The sequence below is a fragment of the Hyaena hyaena genome, unplaced genomic scaffold (genome assembly GCF_003009895.1).
Source record: "Hyaena hyaena isolate Hyena2069 unplaced genomic scaffold, ASM300989v1 scaffold_440, whole genome shotgun sequence".
NCBI classification, from domain to species: Eukaryota; Metazoa; Chordata; class Mammalia; order Carnivora; family Hyaenidae; genus Hyaena; species Hyaena hyaena.
The window spans coordinates 452,027-479,164 of NW_024081072.1; the positions used below are offsets into that span (position 1 = coordinate 452,027).

Here is a 27,138-nt window from a genome sequence, read left to right on the forward strand (position 1 = left end):
TTGAGATACCTCTCTTTAGTCCCTTTGTACCCTAGCAGTGAGCAGCTGTTGTCACAGGAACAGAACCCTCAAAACACGCCACAAGTCCATTGCAGTTATTACAGCCACACATCATTATTTTAACTTCGCTTTTTCTGGTTTTATTATATTGTGTATTAACTTATTCAGAAATAAATTGGTTATTGTGTGTATTGTACTGACTTACATTTGTGTCATAATGTTCAGTTTGTGTTCTGTCTTTTGGTAACTTTTCAAAAATAGCAGCCTAATAAATGAATTACTTTATTGAACTGAATCACTTAACGGTTTCTCCTTAACCAGCAGTTAGTTTGTATTTTTAAAGGTTATTTGCAAGTTGGTTGAAGTTCAGAAGTTTTTACTTGATTCCATTTTAATTATCTTTGTACCCCCAGTGTCTGGCCTGGCTTTGTTATGTAACGTATGTTTAAAAATACTTTCTAAATTAATAATCCAGGGGCACCTGGGTGGCTCATTAGGTTAAGCGCCTGACTCTTGATTTTGGCTTAGGTCATGATTTCACGGCTCGTGAAATCAAGCCGAGTCAGGCTCTGAGCTGACAGTGTGGAGCCTGCTTTGGATTCTCTCTCCCCCTCTCGCTGCCCCTCCCCCCTCTTTCACACTCTCAAAATAAACATTAAAAATAAAACAATTAGATGATCTAGATATTAATATAATGTATAGTGGCTTCTTTGACCTGAAATATACCTGTTTTCTTGCTGAGGAGAGGCTAGAAATTTGGTTTGAAGATATCTATGAGTAGATAGGTAAGAAGCTGTCAGCTCTTTTCAGAATTGTTGAGTGTTTAGTGCAAGATGGTATCATTTAAATTAGGAATTTTAAAGTATCAGGGAAATGTATTAATACAGATGTCATTGGTGTGTGAAAGATACTTGAAATAAAGAAACATTACCAAGAGGCAGTGTTTAAAACCGTATTTGGAGTCATACAGACCTGGATTTGAATCCTGTTTCTGGCACAGGCTCATCACTAACTAGAAAGTAAGGTAATGGATCTCTGTGCACAGCTGGGGGAAGAGCTTTCCAGTGAGAGAAGCACCAGGTGCAGAGGCCCAGCGTGTTGGAAGAACAGCAAGGAGGCCAGTTTGCCTAGGGTAGACGAGTAAGAGATGAGGTGGAAGAGTTCGCGGGGTTGTCAGGGAGGGTCTTGTAGGTTGCTGGAAGAACTTGGGACTTTGTTCCGAGTTAGCTGAAAGACAATTGGAGAATTTTATGTCTATTGACATAAACAAGATCTTGCTTTTCATTATTGCTTCAATCAGGATGATAGAGGTGAAGATGGTAAAAAATGGTGTGGATTTTAGGTAAATGATTACCATGTATAGTATACATTGCTTTGTGAGAACCACACTGCTAGATTAAAGCAAAATTAATGCTGTGTGGCTTTTGAAATAATTTTACCTTTTAAGAAAACTACCAGATTCCTAGGATGTGTGAGCACTGGGTAGAGAATGAAAGCATTCCTATTTGCCTGCATTTGTCTTGGCCAGTTGTGATTGTGTTGTGTCTTCTTGCATCGTTCTTTCAGCTACTACTTATAAATTATGACTGCCCAGGGTGGCAAACTTTTAATCTCATGTTAAATCTTGATCAGTTGTTAGAAGCTTTCTATGAGATACTGTCTCTGGGCTTTAAACAGAATGCTGTAATTTCTTAAGGTTGTCTGCCATTAACAGAAGATGGGAGAGGGCCAGATAAGCTTGATTGTGTCTTTATTGATCCTTTTAACTTCCCTGAGATCTAGATTTAACTTCTAGGTTGTTTGTTTGTTTTTATTGGACAGCTTCACATTTTCTAGGTATGTCAACTTCTACATAGTCTTTGAGTCTTTTCCAAATTAAGAGGAGAAAATCTGTAGTGGTCAATGTATATCATCTGAATTCTTCAGAATAAATGAGGTGATAATAATTACCATTTATTGAGTTTCTACTGTAGGCCAGGAATTGTGCTAAGATACATTAGATTGTGGGTTTTGGTGGGAGAGAGTGGAGAAGGGGAGATACTGGCCCTCCTGTGAAGAAAAGCTCCAGACTTATTTTAATTCCCTGTTATCTTCTCTCCAGATAGCTTCTATGATAATAGGTTATTTGATGTAAAATCATGTTTAGTTAGAATTCAGTTGCTTTTAAAAAACATTTACTAACACTCAACATGTTTATATTTTAGGAGCTGACTAAGGCTTTGGAACAGAAACCAGATGATGCACAATATTATTGTCAAAGAGCTTATTGTCACATTCTTCTTGGGAATTACTGTGGTAACTTTTCTTACTGACTATATTGTTTATTCTTAATAAGTTGCAAATTTTGCTCAGGATACAGTGAATCAAAAACAGTAGAAATTATCTTTGAGGATTTTTAAATTGGTCTTTCATACAAGGTGTGAAGTAGCTGAAACATGACAAACATGTTGAGCAACACCCAAACAAATGTTCTGGGTGTCTTTTCTTCCTTCAGTGGGTGGAGAATTTATATGGATTTCATTTGTAGTTACTTTATATGCTAACAAAAAATAGTATTACATTTACGTTTTCACAGAGTATCTAAATGAAATGCTCTTATTTGCAATTTTTATTAAAAAAAAATCTATTGTGTAACTGAGCTGTCAGCACAGAGCCTGATGCGGGACTCGAACCCACGAACTCACAAACCTGAGCCAAAGTTGGTTGCTCAACCAACTGAGCCACCCAGGCGCCCCAGTATTGTGTAACTTTAATTATTCTGATTAGAAGATCTGGGTAGGGAAAAATTAAATATCTTGAGACAAATTACATAAATGATATTAATGAGAACATTAGATAAACTTTATCACAGAGCTGTATTCATTGACCGAATAGCTTTAAAAAGGAAGCTAAATATTAGGCTTATATGGTATGAGGGTAAAATTTTTTGAATTATATCTTGGAGCTTTTCCTAACTTAAAACCATTTGTCCATCTTCAGACCTGGAAACTTAAAAATCTAAGGCTGATTCAAATTTTGTATGTAACTTATTAGGATCCACAAATAACTGGCTAAAAACTGCATTTTTTTGTATATAGATGCTGTTGCTGATGCGAAGAAATCTCTTGAACTTAATCCAAATAATTCCATTGCTATGCTGAGAAAAGGGTATGCAGTAACCACTCTTCTTATTGAATATGGACTATTGATAGTAGGTTTTTAGTTGAGTAAATTAATTTTAAGTTTTATGTAAATAGTAAATTCTGTATTTGTCCATTTTATTAATACATTTTATAGGTGGGATGGGATTTAATTTTAAATATAATTTTATACTTCTATAACTATAGTATGTGATAGGAGATATATAGTTAGTGTTTTTTAAGGTAGTGATGATTGGAGTAATTGCAAGGTATAGATGAAACTGATGGATTTCATATCCCTTTTTGCTCAGTGTTCGGAATTTACTATATTTAAGAGACTAAGGAATATCTATTTCTCAACCAAGCTGGAAAAGCTACATTTAATGCTGTGAAAGCTCTGTATCTGTGTACTTTGTATCCCAGCTTCTTTCTGTATAAGTGTAACTTTATTCTTAAGAAACTTCTTTAGTTTCATAGTGTGTAACTATATTTTGGAATAAGCAAGTATACATAATTAAAATCAAGAAATTCCTTCTGAAACGAGTTCCAGAATTGGGTTTTAATGGGAAATAAAATTTATGTTACAATATGTTAGAAAACTTCTTGGTTTATTAATATATACTTAAAATTATTTCTTTTACCAGGAGAGCATGCTAAGGTATTTAATTAGACAGAAAGCTTTTTTTCATGATTCTCGTGTGTCTGTGTGGTGATTGTTTTTAATATGCTCATGCAGGATCTGTGAATACCATGAAAAGAACTATGCTGCTGCTCTAGAAACTTTTGTAGGAGGACAGAAATTAGATAGTAAGTATTGGAATTGTGTGTTAATAAACTAATCTATTTCTGTGTTTTAAATACCATAGCTCAGTTTTGTTAGTGTCATCTCAAGTTCATTGTAGAAACCCAACGTCTTTTTTTTCTTTTCTTACTAACATTTCCTCTTTGCAAAATTTGAGCTTACTTAAAAATCAATTAAATTGTCCTTTCTTTTAGCATTTAGATCACAGATAAGCTTTACCATTAGAAGTTAAAAACTGTATATAAACACTCAGTGTGCTCCCTTTACTTAGTCTGGCTTTAAATTTTTCTAATAGACAAGTGAAAGTTTCATTTGCTTTTTTTTCAGAAGTGTATTGAGTTTAAGTTATTATTTCGTTAGATGAGATAGGAAGTTTTCCAGCAAAGATTTTTATTAAGAAGTGAAGTGTCAGTTTGGATAAATTGTGATAGGAAGAAACTTGGAGCTTTGAAAGTATTGTGAGTTTTTAATGTCAGTCAGAGAGGTATATGAAAATTAGTAGTATGGATGTCTGTGCATGTGTATAGAAATTGTAAGAGCCAAAAAACCAGAAAAGTTGGCAAAATACTGAAAGACAAAAGTTGTAAGTAATCTCATAGATAATTGTAGACTACAGAATTCTTACTGTGCACTGTCATTTTATCTTCCTCTAATGATAGTCTTTTTCATAGTTCGCTAAGACAGTGGTTCCTAGCTAGGGATGATTTTGCTCCATGGGGACATTTGGTAATGTCTGAGGAGTTTTTTGTTTTTTGTTTTTTTTTTAAAATTTTTAACATTTATTCATTTTTGAGAGAGAGAGAGAGAGGGAAACACAAAATCTGAAACAAGCTCCAGGCTCTGTGCCAGCTGTCAGCACGGAACCCGACATGGGGCTTGAACCCACAAACGTGTGACCATGACCTGAGCTGAAGTCAGCCGCTTAACCAACTGAGCCACTCAGGTACCCCTCTGAGGAGATTTTTGATGATCATGACTGATGAATGGCGGATGTGCTATTGATACCTAGTGAGTAGAGGCCACGGATACTGCTAAACATTCTGCATTGTACAGGATTTTCCCCACAACAGAGAAGTGTCTTGTCCAAAATATCAGTAGTGCTGAGGTTGCAAATCCCTACTCTAAAGGAATATTGCATGATTATGTTTTTATATTTCTAAAAAATTTATTGTATTGTTTTGAATATTTGCTTTTCTGCTGTATACCTACTTGAGAGAGGACAGCGCACTGAACTTTGCAGTTGGAACCTACAAATCAGGAAAGAGCAGTAGTGTGTGAATCATTAAGAAGCTGGTGTATCTGCACTCCTAGCAGATTCTAGAATCCAGTTACCTTGTACATTGATACATATATAAAAACCCTGAAGAGACGTGAATCATTCCACCTTATAGACTTCTATTCCTATTCCTTATTTCTTTTTTAGAGCAATAGAAAGTTCCCCACCTAAAGTTTTTCTTTATTAATACCTTATTGCTATTGATTTTTATTTTAGAATTACTTCAGTCTGCCTCAAATGAAGTTGTTTGTTTTTTGGTAAAATTGCTGTTGAGGATATTTAATTTAAAAAACAAATTTGCCTTTTTATTTAATTATAGGGAAAAATGTATGTTAAATTGTTAGGGTTCCCTTAACAGACAAGGTAGAAAATTTAGAACTTAGAATATTCCTTTTTTTCCTTTGGTATTGTAGAAAGCTCGGTTTTATTTATTGATTAATTTGAATAATAGGTTATTCAGATCAAAGATTTTGATGTAATTGTTTCCCCCACTAGAATGAATATGTGTGTACACGTATCTAGGTATTAGTTAAGGCCTGTGTAGTCGAATTTTACTTATAAATTAATGTATTTGGAAATTTCATTTTTAAGAAATTTTAAAAAAGGTTTTTTTAATGTTTCTTTTTGAGAGAGAGCAAGAGGAACAGAGCACAAGTGGGGGAAGGGCAGAGAGAGAAGGAGACACAGAATCCAAGCAGGCTCCAGGCTCTGAGCCCAACACAGGGCTTGAACCCATGAACCACGAGATCATGACCTGAGCCAAAGTCAGATCTTTAACCAACTGAGCCACTTAGGTGTCCCATTTTAAGAAATTTTTATTTTTCAAAATAATCTTGCTTGTAATTAGATTGGGTTTGTAAGCTTTTATTTAGAGTACTTTTAATAATTTTTAACATATTTCATTAGACCCTATACTGTTTAGATATTATCATCGTTCTAAGTCTTTTAATAATTTGCTTACATACATGTTTACATTGCTTTTATTTTATTTAAAAATTTTTTTTTAATGTTTACTTGTTTTTGAGAGACAGAGACAGAGTGTGAGCAGGGCAGGGGCAGAGAGAAAGGGAGACACAGAATCTGAAGCAGGCTGCAGGCTCCGAGCTGTCAGCACAGAGCCTGATGTGGGCTCGAACTCATAAACTATATGAGATCATGACCTGAGCTGAAGTTGGATGCTCAACCGACTGAGCCACCCAGGCATCCTACATTACTGTCTTTTAAATGTATAGTTCACCATCTGTAGTCTGTTGGCTGCCATGGAATCTGGAGATAAGACAACTACACAAAGTATCAAGATGTTTTGGTATTTTTTTGTTGTTGTTTTAAAAAAAATTTTTTTTATGTTTACTTATTTTTGAGAGAGGAAGAGAGCATGAACAGGGGAAGGGCAGAGAGAGAGAGAGAGGAAGAGAGCATGAACAGGGGAAGGGCAGAGAGAGAGAGAGAGAGAGACACAGAATCTGAAGCAGGCCCCAGGCTCTGAGCTGTCAGCACAGAGCCTGACATGGGGCTCGAACCCATGAATTGTGAGATCATGACCTGAGCTGAAGTCAGCCTCTTAATCAACTGAGCCACCCAGGTGCCTCAAAGGTGTTTTTTGGTGTTGGTAGGAATGGCATGGTAAAAAGAAAAGCCATTGAGGGTATGAATAGTAGACAGAATAGGCAGGTAGCTGCATTGGAGAGCAAACCTGGTCCGGAGAGGCTTTTAGATCTCGGTCCAGCTGCCTGTTACCAGGTTTCCACTCCACACTAAATGATGGTGTGTAGGGACTCTAACTCAGAGCTGATTTTTTGTGCAAGAGGAAGCTTTTTTAACAGAAGAAGGGTGAGGGAAAGAACAGATTCTTTGTGTCTGGGAACCAGTGAGGTTGATTGGTTAAAACCAGTTTTGTTTTGTTTTTTAATTCTTCAGGATGAATGTCTAAATGTTAAACCTGTTAGTAGATTTATAGCTGTAATTATGCTTGCTATAAACTGTGTTAGGAGAAATATTTCTGTCTAATTTACTGCTGAATCCCCAGTGCTTAAGTGCCTAAAGCGCTGTTTGGAACATAGTAGGTATTCAGTAAGTATTAGTTGAATGAATATGTATGTTAAGTGGTGCAGATGAGGTGATGTTACACTCTTTTTTTTTTTTTTTCTAGGTGCAGATCCTGATTTCACAGTCTGGATTAAAAGATGTCAAGAAGCTCAGGATGGTAAGTATGTAGGTTTCTGATGGTCTTTCAGTTTACAAAGAAGTAAATGTTTGACATTTTTGGATTTAAACAGATTTATAACTTTATAATTTTATACATCATAAATTTAACTAGGTAGCTTAAATAGGGATTTCCAAGGTATTGGTTATATTAAAAGGGTGATTTAGATGGATTTGTAACATGGTTGTATTACCTGTAAGAAATTACTAACGAGTCTAAAGTGACTCCAGAATGCAAAATTAAACCATTTTCTTTTATTTGGAATGTATGGTAAATTGATTTATGTAATCAGTCAGAATGTTTATGCCACAGAAATCACGTGTGTAACTTTACCTATAAATATACTGTTAACTGGAGATATTTTTATGTTTTTAATAGGATCACAATCCGAGGTGGTAAGTACAAAGTTTTTGTTCTTTGTATTTTTACTTAATTATAACTTTGCCATGTATGTTTGAGACCGGACTCAGACTGATCTTTCTTTTAGTTACATCTTAAGCAATTTGATGTAAATACTTTTTCCTTTAGTAACTGAATAATACCATTCTTGGTGAAATAAATATAGAGGTTTATAGTCATCAAAATTATTGGGTTCATTTAATGTGTGATTCAAGTTGATTTTGTATGCTTTAGTATGGTCAAGATGGTCACTTTTTATCTTTTCCTGGCTGAAAAGTCCTCACATTTAAGTTGAACAGCTGCTGCCTTAGAGCACTTGCGGGGTAATTTATTGTGGTGTGATAAGAACACAAAAGTTACAGGCATCTGGATGGTTTAGTTGGTTGAGCATCCAAGTCTTGGTTTCGGTCTCATAGTTTGTGAGTTCGAGCCCAGCATCCAGCTCTGTGTTGACAGCACGGAACCTGCTTGGGATATACTCTCTCTGTCCCTCATGTGTGCGTGCTCCTTTGCTTTCTCTCACAAAATAAGTATTTTTAAAAAAGAACACAAAAGTTAACTAGAATTTGGAAATGTGTATCTGTAATTTAGTTTCATATTTAGTGTTTGGACATGAAGATTTTTAAGTCTTTGCATTTATTAAAAATTATGGTGGAGTTGAGGGATGCCTGAGTGGCTTAGTCATTTAAGTGTCCGACTTCGGCTCAGGTCATGATTTAACAGTTTGTGAGTTTGATGAGCTCCATGTTGGGCTCTGTACTGACAGAGCCCAGAGCCTGGAGCCTGCTTTGGATTGTGTGTTTCCCTCTTTCTCTGTGCCTCCCCTGGCTTGCAGTCTGTCCCTCTCTCAAAAATAAACTTAAAAAAAAAAAAAAAATTAAAATTATGGTGGAGTTGAAAATTATTTGATTTTTTTTGAAAATTATTTGATTTTTTAAAACCACTTATATATAACACACATAGTTAATTATGGCTAATGGTTTTTAGCAGTGATCATCTACAATTTAGTCATTGAATAAAATGACAAGGATTCAGGAAATATGGTTGTGGTCTTAACTCTAAGGGCAGTTACTTAACCTTTTTGGGTCTCTTTCTTTGTGTCTGAACGAAAATTTACATCTCTCTCTTCCAGAATTACATTGTGACATTGAGAAAATCTTTTATTCTCTGGGCTTTCTTCATATGTAAACTGGGCCTGCTAGAGCTAATCTACTTCAGGCAGGTTGTCAGCTTCAGGCCAGGTATGTGCATATGTAGTGACTGGAGTTTTGAACTTCACCAAAAGTGAGCCCTGTCTGATTATCCCTATACCTCCAAGGCTTGTCTATATTCCTGAGTGTGATGGATGAGGGAAGTATTTAAAAGTTGCCTTCCTTCACCTGCTGGTATTTTTATTTAGGTCTTACTATTTTGGGGATTGGAACTAGTCCTGAAAACAACAGAGTAGCGTTTGGATAGTACTTCGTCACGTAACACAAATCGCTGTATAGCCACAGTGCATTTTGTCACTGCTGTAGTTCAGACCAGTGTAGTTTTATCTTTATACCAAGCTGAACTGGAATAATCTGTTCTAGTCATTATCTCCATTTGATATTGTCTGGATTCAGGTATTTCTCAATAGTTAACACTGGAGAGTAATTCTGGGTTAAACTCACATCTGTAGGGGGCTTTATTTTTTTTCCTCTAAACCCCATCACTTCCCTTAGAATCTAGGGACAACTTAGAGGTCACTTATGACCCAGGGCAAGTTTTTCAGATTTACGTAGTCTTAACTGGCACACATGTAGTTTAGGAAAGTATGGATTGGTCAAGAGTCACTTTGTTTTTTGATGGGCAATTTAGAATGTTTGTTACTGAGGGACCGTAAATGGAGTAAGCTGTTAACTGGAAGGTACCATGAAAATGTTCCTTCATATATTCCAGAGCAGTGTTTGATGCCATTGTTAAGCTCGAACTTTATACAATTTCTCTCTTTTTTTTTTTTTAAGTTTATTTATTTATTTTGAGAGAGAGAGAGCAGTGCATGCACAAGTTGGGGAGGGGCAGAGAGAGAGAGAGGGAGACAGAGAATCCCAAGCAAGCTCTGTACCATCAGTACAGAGCCCTATGTGGGGCTCAAACTCCCAAACCCTGAGATAATGACCTGGGCTGAAGTCAAGTGCCTAACTGACTGAGCCACCCAGGCGACCCAAGTTATACTATTTCTGAAAAATGTTTTTATGTGTCACTGTTATTATCATTTTAGAGAGGTAACCTTGGAAGTGAACATCTTAGATGTAACCTTTTCTAATCATACCGTTAGAAAATATTTTGGGCTTTTATGCTTTTTATTTTAGAAGAAAAATATTAAAATTATAAAAATACTCAATATTTTCATTTTTTGTGTATAAATTTATATTATTTACCAGTTATGCTTTGTCTTGACATTTTCATGTAGTTATTCCATGTCAAAGTAACCATAGCGCTGGGTAAATTAATATGTGTATTTTAACATACAGTTGCTAAACTAATTTATAAAATTTTTCTCTTTCAACTATCCAAAATCAGTCTGCATCCCAGAGGACTCATCAGTCAAAAATCAAGTAAGCGTTTCTTTTTCATAAAACAATGCATGATAAATATGTCTAAAGAGAAAAATCCTGTTGTTTAAAGAGAAAGTCCTTACTTTGTGATTTTAAGTGTTTTTTAGTTTTTTTAGAAATTGTGGTTAGCCTGGGAGAACAAATTCTAAAGCTGTCTGCTGATTACTGTTATTATTTATAATTAAGAGTAAATTCAAGTCACTTTTCCACTTTAAACTCGCTTTTTCTGGCTCCATATTATGTCACCTTGACAAGATGATGAGAACCTCTTCAGTTGTTACACGGGTAAAGAAGTTAGTAGGTTTCGCAGAGTTGTAACTACATGCCTTTAATATTTTAGAGTAAAGTTTTCATAGAGTAATTCTGCATGAGTTGAAAGTGACTGTTGCTCAGGGCAGCAGTTATAATAATGAATTAAGCATCTAGCAAGTATTTGAGTTTATTTTTAATTATTCATTAGCCATGTGTACAACTTGTATTCTTAGGACTATAACAGATAGAAATACAAGGCATTGAGCTGGAGCTTGCATCCTTACTGAATTTCGGAGGGAAACGGAGACTCTTAAAGTTCATTTCTTTAGTCAGGGTGCATTTTAATTACCTAGAACGGCTTGAAGATGTTAAAACAATTTATTCATGTTCTTTCTGGTGAGATTTAGGATGACTCTTCAAGTACCATAGATAGGAAACTTTGACTAGCTTGGGGTATAACACAAACCTCAAATAATAATCATGATGTTAGAGTGTAAAATAATCTAACACTGATTTCATAATTACCAGGCACTGTGCTCAGTCTTAGGAATATAACAGTGACAGAATAGATAAAATAGCTCTGCCCTCATGGAGTTTATAATCTAATCTAATTTGAAAGTGAGGGTTCCTGCAGTTTTAGAGCCTTCTGTGGGAAAGATACACATATTTAGAATCTCTAGGCACGCTAGTTTTCCCATATACCTTGAGACTGAAGGAAGATACTGTGTTTAATGTTGTGCTTGGCAGGATGGGTTAAACTTTTAAGTTATTTTAATTTTAGCTCATTTGCTTCTGCTTATTGTGTTCAGGGCTATTGCCCCCAGCTTCAGTTAAGAGATTTTGGAGTGGAGTCAAGTTGACGTGGGTCCATTGTAAACCTACCGATGACTGGCTGATTGCTCACCCTTCTGGGCTTCTATTTTTTCATCTGTAAAATATGGATAGAAGTGCATTTTCTTTGTATTAGATTGAAATGGAAGTGTAAAACTATTGATGGTATATAATTATGGTTTGTTTAGAATCCGTTTCCTCTTCAACATTAGCTTAAGCACATCAGTTTAGAGATATAAGTCAGAACCCTGAAAATCGTGTAAGTATTTAAGTTTCCTGGAAAGGTTGAGGCATCATACCTCACTGTTCTCTTCGTTAGTACACATCAAAGGAAATCAGTTATATAAAATTGTTTGTGAATCACCAGCTGCTTTACTATTTTGTTCCTCAAGGTGGAGCTCTTGTTTATCAAATTGTAGTTTTTGTCTTGACAAAACATGAAGAAGCAACAACTTTGAGAAAATTAGATGTTCTGAGTTTTTTTTCCTTTTTTAATAGGTACGACTGGTATCAAACAGAATCTCAAGTAATCATTACACTTATGATCAAGAATGTTCAGAAGAATAATATAAGTGTGGAATTTTCAGAAAAAGAGGTTATTATAGTCTTTGAAGTATTTTTTGTTTTGAGATTAAATACTTTCATTTGCAAAATAATATATTGCAGAATAACCTATAGCAGTTTATCAGATATGTCATTTCTTCCTGAGATGTGGAAAATGCTGATGAAAATATAAAGCATTCCTTCTCCGTTTGAGTCATTTTAAATTTTGAGACAAAAGCGTTTATACTGTAGGGTATAGCTAGATGTACATAATTTTTTTTAGATTTTTATTTCACAGCAAACTTGATTGACAAATAATAAAAGACATTAGTAAGATGTGATTTGATTACATTTGTGTGATATACTTTTGTGAAAAAGATCTGCTTATTTGTGTGATTTATAGGTCTTAGAATTTGCTAACTACATTACATTAATATGGCCTCTAATAATTTGGTTTGCTAGCATTTAGTAGAAAATTTTAATGGTATTTATGTTAGTGGTAGAAGTAGATGTTTTGCATATGAATACTTTTGTTACATACTATATAGTTTGTTCCTATATCTTGAGTTTTCTGGAGATTTAAATGTTAAATATGTGTTTGAAACATAATATTTTCTGCTATTTAACTATGTATATGAGAATCCATATAAAAGGTACCAGATAGAAAAAAAAGATTATTTTGAGTTTCTTAAATATGATACTCGATATAAAGTATTTAAAACAGTCTGCAGCAGTATTGAAATTACAGTCTGCAGCAGTATTGAAATTCTGTAATTAACATCCAGTTAAGTGTTTCGTCCTTCATTATATAAATTTTATAATGTACTGCTAATTTTGTATTCATTAGTTGTCTGCTTCGGTGAAGCTTCCTTCTGGAGAGGATTATAATTTGAAACTGAGACTTCTTCATCCTATAATACCACAACAGAGCACATTTAAAGTACTTTCAACAAAGGTAAGACAATTATAAAAGAGTTGTTAGTAGTGAGGACACCCGGCTGGCTGTCAGAGGAACATGCAACTCTTGATCTTGGGGTTGTGAGTGCAAGCCCCACATCTGGTGTAGAGATTACTTAAAAATAAGAGTTGTCAGTGGTAATATTTTCAAAATCTAGAAGTATTGGTCAGCTTACCACCCATGTGATTATAAGTTTATAGATCCTTTCAGGCACATATCTTCAAATTAAAAAGGACAGGTAAAAACAATAAATTTTGAGTAAAAATTTTCCCCTCCTAAAATTCTAGGACAGTGGAATGTAAAAATCAATTTAATCTCAGTAGTGTTTATATATTTATCAGGATTGGTATAATAGTTCTTAAAGAGGTTTTTTAAAAAGATACAATTATCAGCCTCTCTTTAAGATTTGATACAAACAGTGAGCATCTCTTCTCTTGAACTTGTCTGTTTTGATGTACAAGTACTTTTTCACCTTGCCTTATGCATTAGAAATACTTCACTACTGTGAAGGTGAGTCTGCTTGGGTTTTTTTTTTTTTTTTCTATTTTTTAATTAACCTGAATTTTAGAATACTTTGTTATGAGGGAATACTTGAGTAATTTAAAACCGCAGTTTGAGTAATTATATAATTTTTAGATTTTTTTATATTTTCCAAAAGAAGTAAAATATGCAATAGAGTTAAAATTCATAGACTTGTAAATATAAATCAAAAGATGTAGGTAGTACAGTTTAGCAGGATAGGTACTGAACTGAAAAATCAAAAAATCTGACTCTGGTTCTTTGCTTGCTCTGTGAATTTAGGTTGTTACAGAATTATTGAAGGAGTAAATTTTCACTGTCTTTAAAAATGAGAGATAGGGGCTAAATGAGCTCTGAAAGTTTTTCATCTATAAAATTGTATGAAGGTATGTAATGAGTTAATGACAACAAATGATATAAGTAGACTTTTTTGCTACACCTTCTTTATGAACATGGTCTGTTTAATTAATAACTATGTTATTAATTACTGAGTTTAAGTTCTAGGGCCAGGTGAATTTTCATATCCTAGAATAGAGTCAGGTCAGCTAGTGTCGCAGAATATGCAGAAAGAAGAGAGTATCTGCAGAGCATTTGAGCAGAAGTGCGAAGTAAAGAAGTAGTTTTCTACATCTAGTTAGAAGTGATTTGTCCACTAATTAAAGATTACAAAGTACAGAGCTGTTAAATTATGAGGGGGTGAGAAGAAAGTTGTTTGGATGATAGAAAGTGGGGGAAAAGGAATGAAATCTTAGTCTTACTGACCCTATCCACATAGTGTAGAATTTGTTTAATAAAAGAAGATGGGTAAGTAATCAACCACAAAACTAGCTAGATTTGGGAGGAAGACAGTTCAGAAAATTATGAGTTAGGCATTTTCCTACATATGGTAGTTTTATCAGCAGGTTGTTAATGCATATTCTTTTTTTTTTTTAATGTTTTATTTATTTTTGAGAGAGAGAGAGACACAGCGTGAGCAGGGGACGGTCAGAGAGTGAGAGAGATACAGAATCTGAAACAGGCTCCAGGCTCTGAGCCAGCTGTCAGCACAGAGCCTGACGCAGGGCTCGAACCCACGAACCATGAGATCACGCCCTGAGCCAAAGTTGGATGCTTAACCGACTGAGCCACCCAGGCGCCCCTAACGCACATTCTTTTGAAGTAGTTTAAATGGAAGCTGACTTGTGTAAATAGATGGTGTAAATGACTTAAAAACTTGTGTTCGTGGGTTGCCTCATGTAACTCATGGAAGAATAGGATTTGTGGTAATAAATAGGTAAGCTTGTGTGGCTGGAATGGAGGATGTTAAAGCACTGTCCTCTCTCATTCTTTATTTTCCTTTGAGTCTTGAGTACTTCCTGATTCTGACCATTTTGCAATGCTTGTACTGTGTTCCCAGTTTCCTTTTTTGTGCCTTTCCTGTTTCTTTAAATGCTACATAACTATTTTTTTTGTGTAGCAGTTTATGTATAGGTTTTATTTTCCTTGCATTTAGTCTGTGAGGATAAGAAGCATGTCACATCTGTGTCTTTGTATATGCTCCAAGTAAGATTGGCACATAAAGTACAGGATGCCCAGTTAATTTTACAAACTGAATTAATGTTTTAGTATGTATATTCCATTTGCTAAATTTGGCATCCCTAGCTCCGTGTGCTGTACATAGGGCTGCTCAGTAATTGTTCAGTGAATAAATGTATTCTTTTTTTTTTAAGTTTATTTATTTTAAGGGGGGGAGGGTTGATGGGGTAGAAGGAAGGAGGAGGGGACAGGACAGAAAGGGAAAGAGAGAGAATCCTAAGCAGGGTCTGCACTAGCAGTAGGGAGCCCGACATGGGGCTTGAACTCATGAACCATGAGGTTATGACCTGAGCCAAAACTAAGAGTCAGATGCTTAACCAACTGAGAGCTATCCAGGTGCCCCTCAGTGAATAAATTTAAAGTGGATTCTGATGTTAACCCTTTGAAGTTCAGTTAGAGTATTTTTATTCTTAGCTTTATAGATGAAAAGGAACTGAGATTCATGAACTTTAAATGCTTTCCCCAAGTTTACATAGTTACTAAATTATTCATCTTGGCCCAGGAGAAATACTTTTATTTCTGGAAAGCTATTGCTTCTTTGCTTAGGTTTTTCTAAATTCTGGATTAAAGAATTAGCATTCCTTAATGGAATGGAATGTAATGGAAGGTGATTTTTCTTTTCCTAGCCCAAAGTAATATGTATTAGTTTTGTTAGCCCACCAGCTTTTAAGCTAGAAATTATGGGAAACAAATTGAAATAATTGTACTTAATTATATCTTAAGGGAAATGAAAATTTAGAATCTTTTTTCATACAGCAGAGGGAGACTTAAAATACTGAAAATCAAATATTTCTGTGGGTATTTAGGGTTTATTTAGTGGTGACACTAAGACAATAATGAAGTCACATGGTTTTCATATGAATTCAGGTGTCTTGAATCATTTAGTGTGAGTTGAGAAAAGGATGCTTCTGCTTAAAATTAGAGATTCTGTAAAATCTATGCTTTAAAGGGGTGATTGCTTTGAGCATTTGGTTTTTTCTTTTCCACCTTCAAGGGTAAATAAATGTTGCATGTTTTTGTATAATTGTTGGTTAAGTGTTATTAATTCAAGTGAAATCTAATTTGCAATGAAAATAAGAGAGCATTATTTTAAATTAACGAAGTAGCATTTCTTAACTAAATATTTTACAGTGTCATATCTAGATTTTTCCAAGTCAGAATTCATTTTTTTCCAGTGTCTCTGACAGTTATTTCTACTTTTTATTGAATCCAAGCTTTCATATCTGCCTATTAATTCATTTTCTTTATTAAGAAACTGTAGTCTGTCTTTTGTTCTGTCTTATTAATTTCGTGACAATATTCTGTGCTTGCAATCACAGGATTATAACTTCAGTGACAGCTGTGCTGTGAAATATTCATTTTAAAGGTTAATATTCACTCCTTGTAAAAAAAAAATGAGTTTTCAAAATCCTTTGGAGTGAATCTGCCTTTGTAGAAATGTTCTTTGGGGTACTGGATGGCGCAGTCGGGTGGAGTGTGAAACTTTTGATCTTGGGGCTAGGGGTTCAGTTCTCTGTTGGGTGTAGAGATTACTTAAAAATAAAATCTTTAAAAAAATGTTCTATTCCTATTGTTAGTCAAAGCAATTTTTTGTATTGTATCTATAAGACGTGAAGGCTTTTAACTGAAATTGTGGGAGGCAAAAATGTGTGTCTTTATTGGGAGACAAACCATAGCTCCCTTAACTCACTAAAATTTGAGAAGTTTCAGAGTGAATTCCTTGTCTTATTATTCATAGAAAAATCCTAATGATGATGTGATGGAGTTGGGGATGTGTGGGCAGGATACTAGTGCTTTTTTAAAAACACAGATGGTGGGATTTTTTTTTTTTTTTTTTTTACAAATAGTTTATTGTCAAATTAGTTTCTATATAACACTCAGTGCTCATCCCCAAAGTGCCCTCCTTCATGCCCATCCCCCCCTCCCCCCCACATCCATCAGTCCTCAGTTTTTGTCAGCATTCAAGAGTCTCTCATGGTTTGCCTCTCTCCCTTTCCCCCACCATTTCCGCCCTTCTTCTCCCCCTTGTTCCTCCGTCAAGTTCCTCCTAATCCTCCTATACGTGCAAACATATGGTATTTGTCCTTCTCTGCCTGACTTATTTCGCTCAGCATAACACCCTCAAGGTCCATCCATGTTGCTACACATGGCCAGATTTCATTGTTTCTCATTGCCATGTAGTATTCCATGGTATAGATAAACCACATCTTCTTGATCCATTCATCTGTTGATGGACACTTAGGCTCTTTCCATGTTTTAGCTATTGTGGAGAGTGCTGCTATGAACATTGGGGTACATGTGCTCCTATGCCTCAGCATTTCTGTATCCCTTGGGTAAATTCCTAGCAGTGCTATTGCTGGGTCATAAGGGAGTTCTATTGTTAGTTTCCTGAGGAACCTCCACACTGTTTTCCAGAGGGGCTGTACCAGTTTACATTCCCAGATGGTGGAATTTTTGAATTGTTGTTTTATGTCGTTTTGATACAGTGGTGGTGGTAATTATGTTTTTAAATAAGTAATTAGTTGCTGATAATGCCCAAATTGTTGTTTTTGAAGTATATTCTTGCCACCTCTTCTACTAATGCATATTAATATATTTTTAAAAGAAAAGAATTTTACTGTAAATACTGTCTGTAGCTGCCTTTTCAAATTTAGCCATGTATCATTGATATTTGTTTCATGCCCTTAAACATTCAACAGAAAAGTATTTGGCTGCATGCATCTATTGTAACTTATTTAGTCAGTTCCATACTGGTTAACTGGTGTAGAATTATTGTAGGTAAGTATTTTGAATGCTGTGTATTATCCATGCTTGGAACCCTCACAGTTACTGCATGATGTAGGTATTTTTATCACCTATTTACAGGTGTAAACTGAATTCAGAGATGTTAAACACTTTGCACAGATTTTTTAGCTAATTATAATGAAGATAAAGATAATGATAAGAGCATTCAGTTATTTTCCAGACACAGTGCTCTATTCTTAATATATATGGGCTCATTGAATCCCCATAAGAACCCTAAATGAGGGAGACCCTGTTAATCCCTTTTTACAGGGGAAGCTGAGGCTCAGTGAAATTAGTCATGTTTCTAGCAAGGAGTATCTATTTATGACTCTTCTCTAAAATTACACAACTGATAGTTTTTGTCTTATTTTCAACTTCTGCTTATTTGTGAGGAAATAAGTAAAACTTATAGCAGTAGACGACACTTCCAGCAAGTTGTCTATCTTGGTTGCCTCATCTCTAAAATATGGATGATAATCCCCTTTTATAGGGTTCTTTTTTTAAATACATTTTTTTAATTTTTAATTTTTTTTGCCAGAGAGAGACAGAGAGTGAGCTTGGTAGGGGCAGAGACAGAAGGAGACATAGAATCTGAAGCAGGCTCCAGGCTCTGAGCTGTCAGCACAGAGCCCGACACGGGGCTTGAACTCACTACCTGTGAGATCATGACCTGGGCCGAAGTCGGACAGGTCATGCCTTAACCAACTGAGGCACCCAGGTGCACCTATAGGGTTGTTCTTTTAAGTGAGATGATATATATGAAGCACACACGGTATGTAATAGTGCTCAAGAAATGTTACTGCTATTATTATTTTATCCTGATTATTTAGATTATTATTCAGATTGTAAAAGCAGTAAATATCATAGAAAATTTGGAAAAATGTAAAGGAGCTGAGAAAGTAATCAGTCTCACTATTGATGACATTTTGGCATACTTATTTCCAGGAAACCAGAATATTTCTCTATATTTAGATCTTTCACTAGAGGTGATACCTACTAGAATTTTTTGTTTATGGGAATATTTCTTGAGATTAATTTTTTGAACAAGAATAGAGACTGTGACCTTATGTATTAATACAGTGTCTGGCCCAGAGTAGACACAAAGTAAATATTTGAATTGTGCAGTTAGAACTTTGGGGAAGAGGGGTCCCTGGGTGGCTCAGTAGGTTAAGCATCCGACTTTGGCTCAGGTATCATCTCACGCTCAAGCCCCATATCATGTCCCCACATAGCATCTGGTTCTCTGCTGTCAGCATGGGGCCTGCTTTGGAGTCTGTCCCCCACTTTCTCTGCCTCTCCCCAACTTGCACTCGTACGCACGCTCTCAAAAATGAAAACATTTAAAAAAATTGTTGAACTTTGGAGAAGATTTTTTAATTTCTTGTCATTAATCACTGTTTTTTGCATTTAAAAACTGATTATAAAATGATTTGAGTGTAGGGGCACCTAGGTGGCTCAGTCAGTTAATAAGCATGTGACTTCAGCTCAAGTCACAGTCTTGAAGTTTGTGGGTTTGAGCCCCGCACCAGGCTGTGTGCTGAGAGCTCAGAGCCTAGAGCCTGCTTCAGATTCTGTGTCTCTCTTTCCCTCTCCCCCTCCCCTCCCTCCCTTCCTCTCCCTCTCTCTCTGAAATAATAAACTTGAAAAAAAATGATTTGAGTGTTAAAATAAAGATGCCGCATGGATGTGCAGTATGACTCCAGGAAGACTTGAGTTTATTATTCGATGAAGGGGTTAGGTACGGCATTTAAATGTACAAAGAGCTGAGTAAGAGAATGTTGAGAAGAATTACATTCTGAAGGTTGGGAACAATTATTTAATGACTACAGCCTTGAAACAGGTGGTTGTCAAAACTGCCAGAAAAAAAAATTTTAGCGGTAAACTGCCACAGCTCTTAGTCTCTGAGAAAGAGGCCTTCCCTGTCCCTCTGGAGCAGGAAGTGGGAACTTAACCTCCTAAGGTGGTATCTTGATGCCATGACTCTTTTGGGAGTAATGGCTTCCCTTTAAATCTGAAGGTCTTTCATTAGAAAAAATTAAACTGTGTGCAGAGAAAGACTAGAGGTGGATGAAAAATCTTGAAAACTGAGAGTTTGGAACAGCAGGGATTCTTATTAGTAATCTGTAAATACTGCTTTGGGACATTCTTGAAAGCCTTCCCTGTGCATATGAGAGCAACATTCAAGCACACTACCAAAGTTTTAAGTTAACTTTTAAATTATTTTTGACTTCAGTGAAAATAGAATACCTTATTAATAGTCACAGTAAAAGTACCTGAAATTGTGCTGGTGGTAACTCTAGAGGAATCTGCCAGAATCATTAAGATTTAACACTTCAAATTTAAAAGCATATATAAACATTGAAAGTGAAACAGATGTAAAAAGGAATTCATGGAAAATTAGTATTCCTCCCCACTTTTGTCTTTTTAAAAAGCTGCTTTAAGTGGTTTATTATGTGCAGCTCTTTTGGTGAATGGATTAAATACAATTTCAAGTTCAGGTCAGCATGTCTCACATGATACAGGTTGTTACTAAGAGCTTTGATTTTGACCTTATAAAGGCCTCTTTGTTCATACTCCACAATTATTCAGGTTCTAGTTTTCAGTAGATGTGAATGCTAGTGTGTGCTGCTCTTCAGGTGGAACAAGGAACTTTTTATAGAGCCTGGGTGAGTGCAGGAGGTCAGTTAAGTGGCAGAGGTTAAGGATAGTAGTGTTGATGGATACACTGTTTGTCAGGTCTTCACTTCCAGATGTGTTGAAAATTAAAGGAGCAAGATGACTTTTTAAATTTAAGATAATATCTCTTCAGTAACTATTGCTGTGTCATTGCCCCTTTTTGATAAATATTCCAGCAGTGATAACTTTTAAGCTACTGTCACTAATATTATTGTCACTTAACTCTGTGTGTGAGAAAATATTGATAGCATTTTACATTATAAATATTAGTCATCATTTTAGAGAATTTTAGAGATTCTTATAAAATTGTTTTTATTTATATAGGATTCAAGTTTAAAATACTATAATTTTGGGGTGCCTGGGTGGCTTAGTCAGTTGGGTGTCCCAACTCTTGATTTTGGCTCTTTGATTTTTGAGGTCATGATCTCACAGTTCATGGGTTCAAGCCGCATGTCAGGCTCTGCACCGTGTTCTCACTTCTGTTTTCTGTCCCTACCCCACTCATGCTTTCCTTCTCTCTCTCTCTAACAAATAAACTTACATTTTTAAATAAATACTACACTTTTGGTCACTTTCCCAGTGACATTCCATGTTTTTCTCATAAAAAGTTTTTGTTTACATTTCTGCCCTAAAGAAAATGCAAATCTTCAGAGACCACACCCTTCCATATATCACTTCATGTCTGGGTAAAAATATTGGCATATTTCTCAGTGTTTTAAGCTATTATAAAATGCAAGTTTTAAGGATTCTATCACTAAGTGCAGATGGTAGAAAGATTACCAGTTATTGCTATTTTAAATGATTGATCTAAAGGAGTTAAAGAACCAGTATGAATAGGCTTTTCTTTCTGTTAAATTAAAAAAAAATTTTCCCTGTTTACGAAAGTAATAATTCTTTTCTTAGAAAAAATTAAAATTTCCTTTGATTCTTAAACTGTTTGCATAATAATTATGTTTATGAGTACTATAAATGCTGATTTTGCTTAGGCTAAAAATGGGAGAGCATTATTTGAATAAGGTATACAAGATAAAAGTGCTATGTGAGTGTATGTTAGGGTTAAGAGTAGATCCTAGGGGATCAACCTTGATTAGATAAGATGAATTTCATTTTAGTACGTGAAGCTAGTTTAGCATTCATAAGCTTTTCATAGTTTACATGTTTTCCATCTGTATTTTTTTCTGTTCTAACATAAACCCTGGACTTGTGGCAAATTGGTCTTGATACACCCTGATGCTTTGTGTCCTTTCAAACCTCAGGGCCTCAATTTTAAGCTGTTCCTTTTGCCTCTAGAGACTTCCTCCTTCCACCATTGTAAATGCTCCTATCCCTCACAGCTCTGCAAGGTGTGCTAAAACTTTTTCTTTTAACACCCAAGATGTGATCTCTGCTGAGCTATTAGAACATCTATTTTCTTTTTTATCAATTTTATTTTAGTATCTCATATCACAGATTTAGAGATGGTCAGGAACATGTTTTTAAACATGGATGTTTTAAACATGGTCAGGAACATGGATTTTTTAAAAAAATCCACCACATCCCTGAAGATTACAACTTGCTCGTATTACGTATTTAATAGTGAATGATTATTAAAAATGTTAGCATTGGTTGTATTTTGTTAATGTTTGTTTATTTTGAGAGAGTGTGTGCATACATGTGAGCAGGGGACAGACAGAGGAGAGAGAATCCCCAGCAGGTTCCATGCCATTAGTGCAGAGCTTGACGTGGGACTTGATCCCACAAACCATGAGATCACAATGCAGGCTGAAATCAAGAGTCAAAACGCTCAACCGACTCAACCACCCAGGTGCTCCAGTTGTATTATTTTTATATAATGATAGGGTTCTCCACTCTCAAACAGATTAAGGTGCATGCAAATTAGTAATTTGTTTAGAACAGGGTTTCTCAAAGGGGAGTGCTATTCACATTCAAGCTGTATAATTCTTTGTTTTGGGAAGGTTGCCCTTTATGCATCCCTAACCCCCCACCGCAGATTCCCCCGGGAGGCAAAATCACCCCTGGTTGAGAACACTGCATTGGAAGAAAAAAGTGTATGGATTTCAAGACTTTTTTTTTTTTTTTTAAGTTTATGTATTTATTTTTGAGAGAGAGAAAACATGAGTCTGGGAGGGCAGAGAGAGAAGAGGGAGTGAGAATCCCATGCAGGCTCTGCACCTCCACTGTGAAGCCCTGTGCTTGAACTTACAAATGATAAGATCATGACCTGAGCTGAAGTCAGATGCTTTACCAATCGAGCCAGCCAGGAGCTCCAAGACTCTTCCTAATTATAGCTTATAGTGTGTATGAATGTTGTTATTCAAGGGTGGCTTTTGGGTAGAAATAAAATGTTTCCAAGTTCTTCAAATTTAACCATATTAAAAAAAATTTTTTTAGGGGTGCCTGGATGGCTCAGTCGGCTAAGCGCCCGACTTTGGCTCAGGTCATGATCTCACAGTTCATGGGTTTGAGCCCCATGTCGGGCTCTGTGCTGACAGCTAGCTCAGAGCCTGGAGCTTATTTCAGATTCTGTATCTCCCCCTCTCTGACCCTCCCTTGCTCACGCTGTCTCTTTCTCTCTCAGAAATAAATAAAACATTAAAAAAAATTAAAAATTTTTAATTTTTTAAATTAAATTAATTAAATAAATTAAGCTCTAGCTGTCAGCACAGAGCCCAACACAGGGCTCGAACCCATGAACTGTGAGATCATGACCTGAGCCGAAGTTGGACGCTTAGCCGACTGAGCCACCCAGGCGCCATTAACTTTATATAACTTAAGGAAATTATCTCAGGGGTTCTATTCTTATAAAAGTTGATGAGTGGAGGAAATTGCATTTTTTTAATGTTCTGTATATTTTACATTGAATAATAAATTTTGTTTGGTGTTTTCTTCCAGATTGAAATTAAAATGAAAAAGACAGAGGCTGTGAGATGGGAAAAGCTAGAAGGGCAAGGAGATGTGCCTACGCGGAAACAGTTTGTAGCAGGTTTGTTTTCTGGCTTTGATGAGCTTTAAATTCATAATGTGTTATATGGTTGAAGTTAAATAGTAATGGACTTTCTTTCTGCCTGCATTATTTATGTTCCCAAGATATAAACATTGAGTGTAATAAGTTTGCTCTGTAATGAATATAAAGTAGCTTTTCATGTGAAGGTTCTAACTTCTTAAACTCAGTACAAATGAATGGGGGCAAAAACCCTGAGGGAGTTGGGATTTATTGTTTGCCAAGTCTGGATAGGACGTCAGTTGGGGGTTGTTTTTGTGTGTTGCCGTTTCCTATTGCTTCTTTTTGGGTTGCAAGTGAGTTAGTGGTTTATTCTGCTGAAATAGTTGCTCCTCTTCCCTTTCCCTTTTATTTCTTTCTCGTTCTTAGAGAAGAATATAGAATATATTGTCAACTCTGATTTCCTGGAATTTCAGGGCTTAACAGAGTAAAGTATCTAACCCATTTCACTATATTGCTCCTTTAGTACAAGTGCTCATAAACAGGTCATGAAGACAGAAAAGCCCAGGAGAAGAGTATAAAACTAGGGTTGATTGTTTTTAACCCTTTAAGGGACAGACTACTTTATGTTGGGTCAGTTTTAAGTATATGCAGTAGACAGGTATTTTTCTTTTTTTTTTTTTTAAATGTTTTATTTATTTCTAGGAGAGACAGAGAGAGAGAGACAGCATGAGCAGGGGAGGGTCAGAGAGAAAGGGAGTCACAGACTGAAACAGGCTCCAGGCTCTGAGCTGGCAGTCAGCACCAGAGCCCGACGCGGGGCTCGAACCCATGAACCGCGAGATCATGACCTAAGCGAAAGTCGGACGCTTAACCGACTAAGCCACCCAGGCGCCCCTAGACAGGTATTTTTCTAATGGAATACTTAACCTGCTAGACACTCCTAGAACTACAATCTAAGAGTGTATTTTATAGCATTGGCTTCATTAATGAGAGAAGAGAAATTTCTCTTTGATTAGAGTTAGTGTTCCGATTTGATGACTAAAATGAGTTAACATTTTGTTTCATCCACTTGTAGATTTTTCACTGCTTTCTTCTTTAACAAAACACATTTCCTTGTGGCACCTTTTAAAAAACACTGAGCCAGTAAATTATTTTATTTTATTTTATTTTGAAATAATTTTAGAATCCCTTCAAATTTGCAGAAATAATAAGAGTTTTCAGGTACCCTTCACCCAGCTTCCTTGCATAATAGCATCATAACTGGTCTATGGAGTAATTAGTAAAACGAGGAAATTGACACTAACAGTAATAATTTTTTAAGTATTGAAGTATTTGAAGTTGGTATTTAAGCTCTTAAGCTTTTGCTTTCACACTTAAGTTGAAAGACATAGGAAAGATGTCATGTGGTTCTTTTCGGGCTGACTTTTCCAAGATTTGGGGGCTGAGGTTTATAGATAGTTCAAATATTTTTTTAAAGAAACACTTTAAATGTAGTATACCACTGAATTCTAACAACAGCCCTCTGAAGAAGGCAGCCCTGTTTTACAGGCTCAGAAAGTAAGCAGCTTGCTTCAGATCACCTGGCAGTTTTATTGTCGAGGACTAAATCCTGGTCTTCAGGGTCTGGGTCTGGGTCCCACATAAACTCTGTATGTGGTACTGGTTGTTGCTGCATCTTCTAACATTGGAAAAATCTCTGCTGACATGAGTATCTTTGCAATTATTTGATATTCTAATGAACAAGACAGTAAGGTTACCATTCCTCAGTAGTTTATCTTTCATCTAGAGTTGTTAAAATTTTTCCGAGATTAAATCTAAAGAATTTTTGGTGTTATAGTTGCAGAGTTTTTCTAAACCCAGTGCCTTGGATATTTCAGATGTTATTCCTCCTGTCCTATTTTATTTTTGTAAGGAATTAATATGCTTGTCAGACTCTTGTGTCCTGCAAGCTGGAGACTACAGATAAGGGCAAGCTGCTTAACCTGCCTGGGCCCGTTTTCCTATCTGTAAAGTGGAAGTTAGAACCTATGTTCCCATTCTTCTGGGGAGTCAGCGTTAGGATTAATTAAACCCATTTTTTTTTTTAGACTCTTAATTTACCATAACATGCATTTTTTTGTTTTCTTTGGCTACTAGTGAAAATGTACATAGATCGAGAGGGGATTACTGGTAGTAGAAGAGTAGATAGGAAGACCATATGCTTGCCCTAAATAAAACTGTGTGAGGTGTTACGGGTTGGTTTAGTTTTGCTGGGAGATAGGGAGAAAGTTGGCTTACAGGTGAAGGGAAAGGATGGAACAACAAAATGAACAGTTAGTGGTTTCTTATTTTTGAACTGTTTTGAGGAACAGGATATAAAGAGGCAGTAGTGGAAGAGGGACATTTGGTGTGTCCTAATATATGTATAAAGAATAGTAAATACATATGTATTTTTTAATGTGTGTTGATTCTTGAGAGAGAGAGACAGACAAAGCATGAGGGGGGAGGGGCAGAGAGAGGGAGACACGAGCTCCAGGCTCTGAGCTCTCAGCACAGATTCCAATGCGGGGCTCGAACCCACAAGCCATGAGGTCATGCCCTGAGCCGAAGTTGGACACCTAACCGACTGAGCCACCCAGGCGCCCCATATGTATTTTTTTTTTAGTGTGTCCTAATGTATTAGAAAAACTTTGAATCAGGTGTTTTTTTTGTTGTTTTTTTTTAAAGCTCTGTAGCTACACTTTCGAGTATAGTCGCCACTGTATCTATTGAGCATTTGAAAATGACTAGTCTGGATTGAGTTGTGCTGGAAGTGTACTGGAAAATGCCAGATTTTCAAGACCTTATGGAAGAAAAATTATAAAATATTTTAATATATTGATTTTGTGTTGATGTTGATACAGTTTGGGATATGTTCGGTTAAATATATTATTAAATTGCATTTCACCTGATTCGTTTTAGTAATGTGGTTACTAGAAATTTTTGAATTATATATGTGGCTCACATTTGTGCCTGCATTATATTTCCATTGGAGACTAAACAGAACTGTGCTTACAGCTACTAAGTAGATTAGTTACTTTTTAATTATTTGTGTGCGGGTGCTCTTTTTTTTTTTTTTTTAATAATATTTTTATTTCTAGGAGAGAGAGAATGAAGCGTGAGCAGGGGAGGGTGAAAGAGAGAGGGAGAGACAGACTCCGAAATAGGCTCCAGGCTCTGAGCTGGCAGTCAGCACAGAGCCCGAAACGGGGCTCGAACCCACGAGCCGCGAGATCACGACCTAAGTGAAAGTCGGACGCCCAACCGACTAAGCCACCCAGGCGCCTTAGTCTTTAAGGCAGTCTTGGCAGTGCCCTGAGCCTCTGGGCTAGCCAGTAGTCTCTCTGGCTGCAAGCAGCCACCATTAACTCCAGTGTGCTCTGCAGATACTATTAGTTTCTGTGTGTGCAATAGTGGACATTGAGCTCTGAATTATCACATCGTGTATTTTTCATCATTCAAGAATTCTTTATTATCTCCTGTTGAAGTAATCTAATATATTAATGTGGGGAGAGGATGGAGTCTTAACTCACTGTGTAATGTTATGGATAATTATATTTTCAGTTTATATTTACTCTGAAAGATAGAGGAGTACCTAAGAAACTAAGCCACATTTTTTTAATTTAAAGCTTATTTATTTATTTGTTTTGAGAGAAC

General features: G+C 35.9%; 1 protein-coding gene across 1 annotated transcript in view; it reads left to right on the forward strand.

The window, feature by feature from the left end:
• SUGT1 (SGT1 homolog, MIS12 kinetochore complex assembly cochaperone) overlaps positions 1-27,138 on the forward strand; it is a 40,198-nt gene that overhangs the window by 3,209 nt on the left and 9,851 nt on the right. The window contains exons 3-11 of the mRNA XM_039253152.1: positions 2,205-2,295; positions 3,078-3,147; positions 3,856-3,926; positions 7,347-7,400; positions 7,779-7,795; positions 10,347-10,381; positions 11,963-12,059; positions 12,855-12,962; positions 23,412-23,502. Coding sequence (XP_039109083.1) covers positions 2,205-2,295; positions 3,078-3,147; positions 3,856-3,926; positions 7,347-7,400; positions 7,779-7,795; positions 10,347-10,381; positions 11,963-12,059; positions 12,855-12,962; positions 23,412-23,502 — 634 coding nt within the window. The remainder of the gene's footprint in view (positions 1-2,204; positions 2,296-3,077; positions 3,148-3,855; positions 3,927-7,346; positions 7,401-7,778; positions 7,796-10,346; positions 10,382-11,962; positions 12,060-12,854; positions 12,963-23,411; positions 23,503-27,138) is intronic.